Source organism: Bufo gargarizans, chromosome 3 (genome assembly GCF_014858855.1).
Source record: "Bufo gargarizans isolate SCDJY-AF-19 chromosome 3, ASM1485885v1, whole genome shotgun sequence".
Taxonomy (NCBI): Eukaryota; Metazoa; Chordata; class Amphibia; order Anura; family Bufonidae; genus Bufo; species Bufo gargarizans.
This window is the reverse complement of record NC_058082.1, coordinates 230,621,118-230,634,675: the sequence shown is the minus strand read 5'-3', so window position 1 is coordinate 230,634,675 and position 13,558 is coordinate 230,621,118. Positions and strand designations below refer to the sequence as shown.

The 13,558-nt window shown below is 42.8% G+C and overlaps 1 protein-coding gene across 2 annotated transcripts in view; it reads left to right on the top strand.

Annotated features, from left to right (window-relative positions):
* TPP2 (tripeptidyl peptidase 2) overlaps positions 1-13,558 on the top strand; it is a 77,639-nt gene that overhangs the window by 43,550 nt on the left and 20,531 nt on the right. The window contains exons 24-25 of one of the 2 annotated variants that reach the window (XM_044284651.1): positions 3,941-3,979; positions 10,993-11,144. In XM_044284651.1, the coding sequence (XP_044140586.1) occupies positions 3,941-3,979; positions 10,993-11,144 (191 nt within the window). The remainder of the gene's footprint in view (positions 1-3,940; positions 3,980-10,992; positions 11,145-13,558) is intronic. The other variant, XM_044284652.1, reaches the window with a different exon arrangement.

Here is a 13,558-nt window from a genome sequence, read left to right as displayed (position 1 = left end):
GCACTGAACAGACTCCTTTATTAACATTTTCCATCACTTTGGTGGAAAGTAATAAAAATCCCCTGGCGTTCCAGTTCATTCACAGGACATGTAGAAGAATCTGGCGCCCCATTCATGGGCCAGTACTAATGAATCTCCCTCGCCATGTGGAGGTCAGCCTCTAATAAAAAATAAAAAAAACTTTTGAATGGGCTGATTTATGACAGCAGATTGTACAGTTATGTTCTGAATCATTGCGCAAACTGGAGCCAGTTTTCCTTCTAACTGCAAGTATACTTACTAAAGAAACCCAATTATTGAAACATTAAAAGCTGGCCTCTGGTTGGTATGGGCAGCAATGCCCGTTTATACTGGTTGGCCCATTCCAAGCCGAAGAGCCGGCGAAATCCACCTCCCACTGATTTCATTGGGAGGCTGCGCTGCTGTTCGTGCAGCGACCGTGACCAAGAAGGGGAATATGCATTCTCCGTGCAGTGTCTGGAGAGACGCTGCCGGAAGCCGTGTCCTTTTACAGTTTTACTCAATTCAGTGGGGCTAAACCATGAGCTGGTCTGCGGAATTCAAATTGGAAGACTGCCTCTAGTGGTAGATTTTGACTTTGCAATATCTGCTGTGTGAACAGGGCCTTTGACAATTCTGATAAATGAGTCTTAAGGGGGAGAATTATCAAGACTGGCCAGTTTATGGCATAGATGAAAGTAAATCGGGTGGGCTGTAAAGCCTCCACCCCGTCCGCTAATCCCCCTCCTCCTTTTCTTGCCACTTTAGAAAAGCACTAAATCTTCCCCCGAAGGCTGGGTTCACACCTGAGCGTTTTACAGCGCGTTCCTACGTGCTGTTAAACGCTCAAGGAGAAACCAATGCTTCCCTATGGGAATAGTTCTCACCTGGGCGTTTTACCGCCCGTACGATCGCGCTGTAAAACGCCCGACGCCCCAAGAAGTACATAATCTTCTTTGGGGCGTCTTGTCGCGTGTTCCCGTACATAGATTTTCAGGAACGCGCGACAATGGGCGTTCGCTTGTCTCTGTATGCGAGATTGCAAACGCCGGTATAATCGCGCATACAGAGTGCTCCATCGCGAACGCTCAGTTGTGAACCCAGCGTCAGTGTTTTGGGGAAATTGTCAAATGCATTTTTGAAGTTTCTGAATAATGTAGGTTGGTCACTCGCCAGGCTTCTTCTTGGGCTACTTTTCTGGTATTTACATCCGCCATGTTACAGAGAACGCAACCGGATCCGTTCATACCGGATGCAGATGGTTGTATTATCGGTAACGGAAGCGTTTTTGCTGAACCCTGCCGGATCCAGTAAAAACGCTAGTGTGAAAGTAGCCTTAGGGTCCGTTCACATGTTCATGTGTCTTTTGCGGATCCTAGGATCCGCAAAACACTGACATCGGCGATGTGCGTTCCGCATTTTGTGGACCGCACATCGCTGGCATTCTCATAGAAAATGCCTTTTCTTGTCCGCAATTGCAGACAAGAATAGGACATGTTCTATTTTTTTCGGGATCGGAATTACGGACCCGGAAGTGCGGATCCGCAATTCCGGATCCGGGCAGCACATCGTGCTGCCCCATAGAAATGAATGGGTCTGCAATTCTGTTCCGCAAAATGCGCAACGAAATTGCGGACGTGTGAATGGACCCTTAGACTGTTACTTACAATGATTGTGACATACTCCTTGGATGTAATCCATCTGGTCTTGATGCTTTATGTTTAGGCTGGGTTCACACCATATTTAACCATGCTGATAGTATATGTCTCTGGGGATAATGTAAATCAATGGCAGGGAGTTAATCAATGCAATATGATCAAGTAATGAAATTGTATGTCGCAGAGCACCTTCCCCAGTGTAAAATGAAACGTTTAATAATGGTAGCTAAAAATACCCCAAATACTGTGAATTAAAGTAATCAAATCGGTCAATATGGCATGCAGAGGCTTAAAGGGGTTGTCTTCTTTTGTAATATTGATGATTGTGAATAGGACGGAGCTGTCCCATTGAAGTGAATGGGGACGGCAGAGCTGTAATTGCACTGCTTGCTTCTGCAATGTCGACAGTGAGCAGGTAAATGGTGAAGAAAACTTGGTGCTCGTATGAACGCTGCTTTCTCTTCAAACAGCTGATAAATGAGTGTCAGCAGTTGGACCCCCGCCGATCTGATATTAATGACCTATCCTGAGGATAAGGGGACAGCCCAATGTGAAGTCTGTAACAAGACCCCCATCTATCATGCCATTTATAATATCAGTGTCTAATATGGCTTATGGTCCCTTTGGCACCCTCAGAAGCCTGGTCCTGGAGGAGCTTGCTACCTCTGCAACTTCTATAGCTATGCTTCTGTGCAGACTGCCCCAGCCATCACCGTAACTGGTAGGCCTGTGTACAGTTTAGTAAGGGGTATGGGTTAAAATGGAAATCCTTTGATAAGATGGATAGATAAGTCAAGGCCTGTTACGACGAAATTTCCCTAACTCCGCTTACTTTAATTGAGCAATTCATGTACCAATTTGCACTATTTTGTGGCTTTATTCAGCCGTGATGACCTTTCACACTGGCGTTTTGGTTTCAGTTTGTGAGATCCCTTCAGGGCTCTCCCAAGCGGTCCAAAACGGATCAGTTTTCCCTAATGCATTCTGAATAGATAAGGATCCGCTCAGAATACATCCGTCTCCATTCAGCTCTGGAGGCGGACACCAAAATGCTGTCTGCAGTGTTTTGTTGTCCTTCTGATGAAACTGAGCCAAACTGATCCGTCCTGACACACAATGTAAGTCAATGGGGACAGATCCGTTTTCACTGACACAATAGAAATTGGATCCGTCTCCTATTGACTTTCAATGGTGTTCAAGACTGATCTGTTTTGGCAATGTTAAAGAAAATACAACCGGATCTGTTCTGAATGGATGTATGCGGTTGTATTATCGGTGCGGATCCATGACAGATGAGCACCAAACACAAGTGTGAAAGTAGCCTTATGCACAGACCCCATGAGTTTATTTCCTCTGTTGCGCGGTTTATTTTACCGTACTTATAAACAATAAACAGATTTTGAAAATAAACTACAGACTTGGCCTCTTAGACTCTTTTGCAGTAGCTCCATAGTGTTTTGTGCAAACATCTTGACTGTTGAGCCAAGAAAATATTGTTGAATTATAAATAATAGGAGGCTTCTTCTTTTTACTTTTTACCTTACTTTTTTTTTTTTTTTGGGTGTGCATGTAATTGTATATAATGCTGGTGTCCCAACCTGGTCTCTAGGGTCAGTGGTGAAACTGATATGTTTTTGAGGTTAGTGGGGGTTCTAGCTGGTTTTTCCACATCATTCTGACTTGAGTTACTGAGATTTGTTTTTCTGTTGGACCATCTAATTAATGTTAGGTATAATTGTGTACACGTTCACACTGTAACGTACACCTCACAAAGCTTATTAAAGAAAGTCTTCCAGCAGTTGTGAGTGACCATGCTAAACTGCTGCCAGCATTAGGTTGGTGCTGGGGAGAGCAGGACAAACCTACCTTTTGTGGATCCTGTATCATCAGGAGTGGTGTGAATAGAAACTTTTACTCTGCCCAGTACTACTCCTGTAAGTGCACTGGAGATGGAGCTTCAGTCACGGCTGTGGTGGTCTCTTGGTTGGATGCTACAGCTGTCACTCATAGGGTAGGGTTTGTTAAAAAGCTCAATGCATAGAGTACTTCATAGAGAAGGGCCTTCAGTGCACTTGCAGGAGCAGCATGTGGGAGATTAACAGTTCATATTCACACTACTATTCACAAAAGGTGTATTTGTACTACTCTCCTTGGCCCCTGCCTAGTGCGGCCAGACTTTTAGCATGGTAAATCTGCTGAGAGGCTCTTTTAAGGAGAGAGAAGGTTTTTTCCGTTCCTTGACGAGTGCATGTATTCTTACAGTATGTTGTTCTAACTCCCAGGGGCAGTCTGCAGCAAAACGACAAGGAAAATATAAAAAGGTACTGATGTCAGTTACTATAACTTCATAATGTTGCATATACTGTTGTTCTGGATCGATCACTGAAACAGAGGATGTGTGGAACAAATGTGTTTCTATATCTTCCTACTGTACGATGGAAACATGACTAGGTTCTTATATAAAGTACCACATGCCAGTCCCTTATAAACAAAATAGCACTTGCTTACTTTTTCCACTTTTTATAGCAATGAAAATTATTTTTTTTAGGCCGTCCAGGTGTAGTTTATAAACTAGTTTATCATATTGTCGGATGAAAGATTCACTTAGTGTATGTTGTGTTTTGATGATCATTTTATGATGTATTGGTGTTTTTCTGTTTTAGTCCTTTTCATTCAAAAGTCCAAATAACATTAACCCCTTTCCATTGACTAATATTATGTTACAGTGCACTGGTAGTTAAAGCTCTGTGCAGTAAAGTACATCATGGAGATGAGCCCGCTCCATTGCTTCCGTGTGCTCTCACTGCTGGGATTGGAGATAACTCCGATCCTTACAGTATAACTCCTCAGATGCCAGTCAGTGGCGACTGCAGCATTTGAGTGGTTGCGCAGAGGGAGGGAGCTCCCTCTGTTCTCTTAGGCACGTCATAAACAGTCGAGGGGTGCTGAATACTTTGTTGGCATGGCAGCTGGGGGCCTTCTGAAAAGGCCCCAGGCCTGCCATGTCCCGGTAGCTATTACATTCTGCCTCCGGCAGGATGTGATCAGTTGCCTTTCGGAATCACTGTCCACTGTACCAGAGTATTACAGTATACAGTGCAAGCGAGCAAAAGATCCCAGGTTCAAGAAAAAGATGTAAAAAAAATTAAAATAATAAAGTTAAAGAAGGTGTACAAGTAAACATAAATAGTATCTCTGTGTCGGCAAAAAGCTAATTTATTAAAAATAATCTTATTATTTAACCTGCATGGTGAAAGTTGTAGAAAAGAATTGCGACTGCAATGTCAAAATTTATTTTTGGTCACCTCTCCTCCTTCAAAGAATTCATAAAAAAATTATCAAAAGGTCCCCCATATCCCAAAATGATATCAATAAGGACTGTAGCTCACCCTTTAAAAATAATCTGTTGGTAGAAAATTTCACTTGATCCACAAAATTAAGTTAATATAATTATTACCGCACAGTGAGCACCATAAAGATGAAACCCTAAAAATGAGTTGCATTGTGCTCCCCAAAGAATTATAACCTTATTAAATACCATTATATACCTCAAAATGGTGCCATTACAAAAATATCCCTTACCTGGCATAAAACAAGCCTTCATACAGCTATGTCGACAGGAAAATTACCTAGATCAAAAACCAAAAAGAGCCTAAACAGGGCAGGCCCATCTGGGACATTGATGCCATCAATGTCAGATAGGTACGGGTCATACTTCTGGGACCCCCTCCTATCTCCCTAAAGGAACCCCCGAATTGAACAGAGAGCGACTGTGCATGCATGGCCCACCTCTGGTCACAGTTATCTGAGCCCTGGTAGTACTATAGCAGTGAATACAGAGGTGGCTGCACTTGCTGGGTGCGCGCTCCATCCTCTGCTGTGGGACTTCCAAAAAAAGCCTAGTGCGTTCGCTCGGCTGTTTTCAGAACTCCCGTAGCAATGAATGGAATGCACGCTGTGCATGCGCCTGGCTCTCCTTCACTTCATAGGCCCTGTTCTGTAGATGGAAGCAGGTTCCAGAGGTGGGACCCTTGCCTATATGACATTGATAGCGATAAGCCATCAATGTCCCAGATGGGACAACATCTTTAATACCAAACCAGGCATCGCCCTTGAGACGTTAAAGGGAATCCAATATTCCAATAGGATCTGAGGTTATGGCAGCTTTATTTTTTCTAAGGAGTTAAAAAAAAATCAGTCTTCAGTAAATGAGTGAACTGCTATGAACTTTTCAGAGTTCTTATCATTGCTAGGATTGAGTAGTTGAAAACATGTAAGCAGTTCACTCATTCATTGAAGATGTATTTTTTTTAAATTCCTGTGGGAAAAAAAAGTTGCAGTAAGGACTGATCCTGTGCACCGGTTTGGGAAGAAGGTTTGCGAATGGGGTGTGCTGACTGCAATGATTTGCATTCAAAATAGTTAGTACTATGGAGGCGCCCTAGCATTCATAGTATGGCTTGCTGACCAAACTGGAACCAGATTTAGGCTACTTACACACTAGCGTTCGGCTGTCCGCTCGTGAGCTCCGTTTGAAGGGGCTCACGAGCGGACCCGAACGCTTCCGTCCAGCCCTGATGCAGTCTGAATGGATGCGGATCCGCTCAGACTGCATCAGTCTGGCGGCGTTCAGCCTCCGCTCCGCACGGACAGGCGGACAGCTGAACGCAGCTTGCAGCGTTCGGGTGTCCGCCTGGCCGTGCGGATCCGTCCAGACTTACAATGTAAGTCAATGGGGACGGATCCGTTTGAAGATGCCACAATATGGCTCAATCTTCAAGCGGATCCGTCCCCCATTGACTTTACATTGAAAGTCTGGACGGATCCGTCCGAGGCTATTTTCACACTTTGCATTATATTAGCAAAAAAAAGCTGACTGATCCGTTCTGAACGGAGCCTCCGTCTGCATTATTATGATCGGATCCGTTCAGAACGGATCCGATCGAACGCTAGTGTGAAAGTAGCCTAAATAGCAAAGTGTACTTTGTAAAGTGAGAGATTTACCTCGTTGTGGGCAGATCAACTGTTTACTCCTTAAGATGGTGGGTACTGAATGAGAATATTTTTCCTGTAGTATTTAGATTTTGATCTGTGCATGTTGCTTTTAGAACTACTGCTATGGGCATAAAGTACCATCTGAGCAATCTGCCTCCATATTAAAATTAGCCTTAAAAAATTTATTTAAATGTTTCACAGTAATTTTAAAGGGGTTTTGCCATCACATACCAGGTGGGCATATCGCTAGGATATGCCCCCATTGTCTGATAGGTGCGGGTCCCACCTCTGGGATTCATTTCAATGGGGCCGCCGAAAATAGCCAAGCTATTTCCCTCTGCCCCATAGAAATGAATAGGAGCAGGAGCTGCGGTGCGCAGTCCGTTCCCATTAACTTGTATGAGAGCAACCCCGGGGTCCTCCAGAAACGGGTCTCCTCGTACCTATCGGACAAGGGGAGCGTATCTTAGCGATATGCACCCATTGTAAGTGATAGGAATGCCCTTTTAATATTAACACCTATTGGTGACTTTTTCTGTTCACATAACAGCATTGTAATGTGATGTACAACCATAAATCCTCAGTGTTTTGGTTAAAGATTATACTGCTGGTTTCAAGTTAAAAATTTACATTTACTGCTCTCTCTATACTTCACCCCTGTGTACAACTATCAGTGACTGACGGCTATCTCTGTATACACACTTATACACACAGAGAATGCTCTTAATCACTGATAACACCTCCCCTGTGTACAGCTCAGTGACTGACTGCTATCTCTGTATACACACTTATACACACAGAGAATGCTATCAATCACTGATAACACCCCCCCCCCCTTGTACAGCTATCCGTGACGGACAGCTATCTCTGTATACACACAGAGAATGCTATCAATCACTGATAACACCTCCCCTGTGTACAGCTCAGTGACTGACTGCTATCTCTGTATACACACTTATACACACAGAGAATGCTATCAATCACTGATAACACCTCCCCATGTATAGATATCAGTGACTGTCACCTATCTATGTATACACACTTACACAGAGAATGCTATCAATCACTGATAACACCTCCCCTGTGTACAGCTCAGTGACTGACTGCTATCTCTGTATACACACTTATACACACAGAATGCTATCAATCACTGATAACCCCCCACCCCCCCCCCCCCTCTTGTACAGCTATCCGTGACGGACAGCTATCTCTGTATACACACAGAGAATGCTATCAATCACTGATAACACCTCCCCTGTGTACAGCTCAGTGACTGACTGACTGCTATCTCTGTATACACACTTATCAGTGATTGATAGTATTCTCTGTGTGTATAAGTGTGTATACAGAGATAGCTGTCAGTCACTGAGCTGTACACAGGGGAGGTGTTATCAGTGATTGATAGCATTCTCTGTGTGTATACAGAGATAGCTGTCCGTCACGGATAGCTGTACAAGGGGGGGGGGGGGGTGTTATCAGTGATTGATAGTATTCTCTGTGTGTATAACACCCCCCCCCCCCCTTGTACAGCTATCCGTGACGGACAGCTATCTCTGTATACACACAGAGAATGCTATCAATCACTGATAACACCTCCCCTGTGTACAGCTCAGTGACTGACAGCTATCTCTGTATACATACTTATACACACAGAGAATACTATCAATCACTGATAACATATCCCCTGTGTACAGCTCAGTGACTGACAGCTATCTCTGTATACACACTTATACACACAGAGAATACTATCAATCACTGATAACATATCCCCTGTGTACAGATATCAGTGACTGTCACCTATCTCTGTATACACACTTACACAGAGAATGCTATCAATCACTGATAACACCTCCCCTGTGTACAGCTCAGTGACTGACAGCTATCTCTGTATACATACTTATACACACAGAGAATACTATCAATCACTGATAACACCTCCCCTGTGTACAGCTCAGTGACTGACAGCTATCTCTGTATACACACTTATACACACAGAGAATACTATCAATCACTGATAACATATCCCCTGTGTACAGATATCAGTGACTGTCACCTATCTCTGTATACACACTTACACAGAGAATGCTATCAATCACTGATAACACCTCCCCTGTGTACAGCTCAGTGACTGACTGACTGCTATCTCTGTATACACACTTATCAGTGATTGATAGTATTCTCTGTGTGTATAAGTGTGTATACAGAGATAGCTGTCAGTCACTGAGCTGTACACAGGGGAGGTGTTATCAGTGATTGATAGCATTCTCTGTGTGTATACAGAGATAGCTGTCCGTCACGGATAGCTGTACAAGGGGGGGGGGGGGGTGTTATCAGTGATTGATAGTATTCTCTGTGTGTATAACACCCCCCCCCCCCCTTGTACAGCTATCCGTGACGGACAGCTATCTCTGTATACACACAGAGAATGCTATCAATCACTGATAACACCTCCCCTGTGTACAGCTCAGTGACTGACAGCTATCTCTGTATACATACTTATACACACAGAGAATACTATCAATCACTGATAACATATCCCCTGTGTACAGCTCAGTGACTGACAGCTATCTCTGTATACATACTTATACACACAGAGAATACTATCAATCACTGATAACATATCCCCTGTGTACAGATATCAGTGACTGTCACCTATCTCTGTATACACACTTACACAGAGAATGCTATCAATCACTGATAACACCTCCCCTGTGTACAGCTCAGTGACTGACAGCTATCTCTGTATACATACTTATACACACAGAGAATACTATCAATCACTGATAACACCTCCCCTGTGTACAGCTCAGTGACTGACAGCTATCTCTGTATACACACTTATACACACAGAGAATACTATCAATCACTGATAACATATCCCCTGTGTACAGATATCAGTGACTGTCACCTATCTCTGTATACACACTTACACAGAGAATGCTATCAATCACTGATAACACCTCCCCTGTGTACAGCTATTACACATTTTACTAAATATTTTCCCATAAAACTAGATATCAATCTGTTCAGCTCTTCCTGCTCTATAACATTCTGCCTGCAGATTGCACTGCTTTAACGATCCCAACGTTGTATAAATTATTGCCGTTGTAGATGTCTCAACAGTTTAAATTGCTTCTCTACTGTAGAACATGACGAGTTGCAGTCCTCATGCACTTGTGATTCTGTATAATTGATTATTTTTGATGTTCTTATTAATTTTATTACTTGTAAGTAGGGATAAGCGAACTCGGTGAAGTTCGGGTTCGCGGGGTTCGGCCGAACTTCAGGTCAAAGTTCAGGTTGGGGACCCGAACTTGACCCGAACTTCACCTCGGACCCCATTTAAGTCAATAGGGCCCCTGAACTTCACTTTATTATTTTCCGTTGTAACATGGTTATAGCAGAAAATAGCATTCTTAAGACAGAATGCTAAATAAAATGGATATTGATCACGCAGCCTTCATCGCGCACGTCTTCTTTCTTCAGGACCTGCGGTGACGTCACCGCAGGTCCTTTTGCAGGTCATGAAGAAAAGACGTGCGCGATAGTGGATGAGGTGAGGTTTTTGATTATTTTTAACCCCTCAATGTCCATTTTATTTTGCATTTTGTCTTAAGCATGCTATTATTTTCCGTAATAACGGAAAATAATTAAATCACCCGAACTCTAACTTCAGTGGAAAAGTTCTGGTTCGGTTACCCGAACTTGCAAAGTTCGGTACGAACTCGCACTTTGCAGTTTGGGTTGGCTCAACCCTACTTGTAAGCAATACTTTTGACATTAATTTCTAACACAAGTATATCATTGTACCAAAGATAGGAAAGTGTTTGGCCAAACCAGACTGCCGAACACATGCTAAATGTAACCTTTCTAACTATATATACAGTCTTTAGACCAAATGATGTTTGGGGCAGTTATACAGAACAAGCACTCATAGTAACTCTCATTACCCATAACTGGCCTGTATATATGTCAGCTGATGAATGACTAGCGCTCATTGGCTGATTGCCATCATTCGCCAGGATGAAAAATGCACGATTATCGGCAACACATCTCCATGAGTAATGGGTAGAACTGTTGTAGCAGTCATTCCTACCAATCGCTTTGCATCGATCGGCCTGTGACGTAGACCACTGTAAACAAGTGCTGATGGATGTGTTCTCATCTATTGGTGCTTGTCCTGCCCAAATATCAGGCATTGTAGTAAGGCCCTAAGTCACTTGTCTGTATGAACGCAACCTTTAAACTGTAAGTCAACAGTTCTGATTTTCACATGTAGTTTAACAGTTTTCATACAGACCTCATCCTGAAACTGTAACACGCCTCTGTCCTTTTGCAGGATGTTGTTTCTGTGCACTATCACTTGATACCATCTTCAAATAAACCAAAGAATGGCAGTAAGGACAAAGAAAAAGAAGCTGAGAAAGAAAAGGATGTGAAAGAGGAGTTTGCTGAAGCTCTACGAGATTTGAAGATACAGTGGATGACAAAGTGGGTCAACACAGTAATACAAATGAATTAGGCTACCGTAATTCACTGCAAACAAAATGCCCAGAAATTATTTCTCCAGTACTGGGAAACTGCTTCCAGAACACAAAAATCTGTCTTTGTCATAAAGTATTACCTTTTGCCTAGCTGTGAGAGTTGTACCTTCAATTTGGGTCTGTCCTCTAATGACGCTTATCTCTAAATTACTAATAGCTCAAAAACACTTTTTTAAAGGGAGTCAGTCACCAACCTGACCGGTTTTAAACCGATCACATAGTTCAGTGGGACACAAAGACATGACACAGATGTTACCTTTGTTTCGTTTTTCAGATCATCCAAATCACCCAAAAAGTCGTTTTGATGATTTGCTTGCTAATGAGCCGTTGCAAGTGCCCAGGGGCAGAGAGTTTGCTAAAAGCGCCCAAGTTCCCCCCGCCTCACTCGTGCCTAATTCCGCCCCTCAGTAAGCTCAGGCCAGCCCTGTGGCTCTGTGACATCATATTTCCCTATAGGCCGCTCATGCATCACAAAGGCACAGAGATATGCAGTGCGCATGTGCCGATTTTACGCCAGTAACTGGCACATGCGCACTGCATATCTCTGTGTCTCTTCCCACTGTGGGCAGAACACTGCTTATGCCCGGGCCCCACAGCGATGCGCGAACGGCCTATAGGGATTTATGATGTCACAGGGCTGGCCTGAGCTTACTGAGGGGCGGAGTTAGGCACGAGTGAGGCGGGGGAACTTGAACACTTTCAGCAAACTCTCCACCCCTGGGCACTTGTGACAGCTCATTAGCATATCATAAAAACGACTTTTTGGGAGATTTGGATGATCTGAAAAACAAAACAGCACCAAGGGCCCTGCTATAGCCTCCACCTTCACTGAAAACTCTGATGCCGGTGGATTAGATGCCGTAATCAATGATGATCACCACATCTAACGGGTTTACAGCGAGAGGGCTGGTAAGGCTACCCAAGGCCTTACAACTCCTCCAGTCCTGCCAGCTATGGAGGCCTATGAGGCCCAGTCCACAGCCTGGGTCTCATAGGCAACTGTCGGTGTCAAACTGACCATTTTGAAAAATGAATCAGACCCTCATAAGTCCCCTAGAGAGAGAGAAAGAGAGAACTTTCAAGGGAAAAACAAAATGCCCCTTCCCCTCATCAATTTTAAATGAGTTGATTAAAAAAAAAATATATAGACTACCTCACAATTTTTTTTTTATTTTTTCAGCCTTATAAACTGTTACTTATCAGCTATTGTGGCAGCTGTAGCAATCCGCTCTATAAAAGTATCATATGATCTACCCTGTCTTGTGAGCATCATAAAAAAAAGTGGTGGCAGAACAGCCATTTTTTGGTCACCACGCCTCAAAAAGCATAATTTTGAGCGATCAAAGTCATTTTTACCCCAAAATGATACCAATGAAAATGTCACTACGTCTTGCAAAAAACATCTCTCACACAAGACCATCGCCAGAACATTTTTTAAAATATGGCTTGCAGAAAATGACGACACAAACATTTTTATTTTTATTTTTAATCATGAAAAAATTTGAAAATAGACATATTAGTTATTTGTGTCCATAATGTAATGATCTGCTTTATAAAAATATCACATGATTTGTCCTGTCAGGTGAAAGCCATAAAAACAGTACCAGAACCAACATTTTTGGTCACCTTGACCCACAAAAAGCATAATATCAAGCTTCAAAAAGTCGCATTTACCCCAAAACGGTACCTAAGAAAATTAAATCTTCTTCCGCCAAAAAACAAGAAAAAAAGATTCTCTAAAAATGGTGACATAAAAGCATGAGTTTCTTTTCAAAAATTCTTTTATCATCTAAAAGTGAACAAAAATTTTAAATAGACATTTGACATCACCATGTCTGTGCCAACCGACTATGCCACAACAGCCATTTTTGGTCACCTTGCCTCCTAAAAATATCAAGAGATCAAAAAGTTGTTTAGTCTAAAGTGGTACTGATCAAAACATCACCTCATCCCACAAAAAATGTGCCCCCACAAAAGATCATTGCCAGAAAAAGAAACAAATATATGGGTCTCAAACTTTTTTTTTTCTAGTACAGACCAGCAGAATAAAGTTGTAATTTTTCCCACAGTGTATGCTGCAAGACAGAATTGCTGCTTTCTCTTTATCCAGCTTCCCAAAAAGTCAGATACCCCAAAATAAACCAGTGATAATGAAAAAACGCATGGTTGTCAAAAAATAGCCGTGCCGTCCCCCCGACTCCATTCTCCCAGACATCGTTCGAAAGCAACATGGTGCCAGTAAACCAATCAAAATCTGCGATGGAAAAGCCAAAAAGAGGTCCTTCCCTTCTGATCTCTGCAGTATACCCAAACAGCAGTTTATGTCTACATTTATGGCATTTCCGCACCCAGTAGAACCGC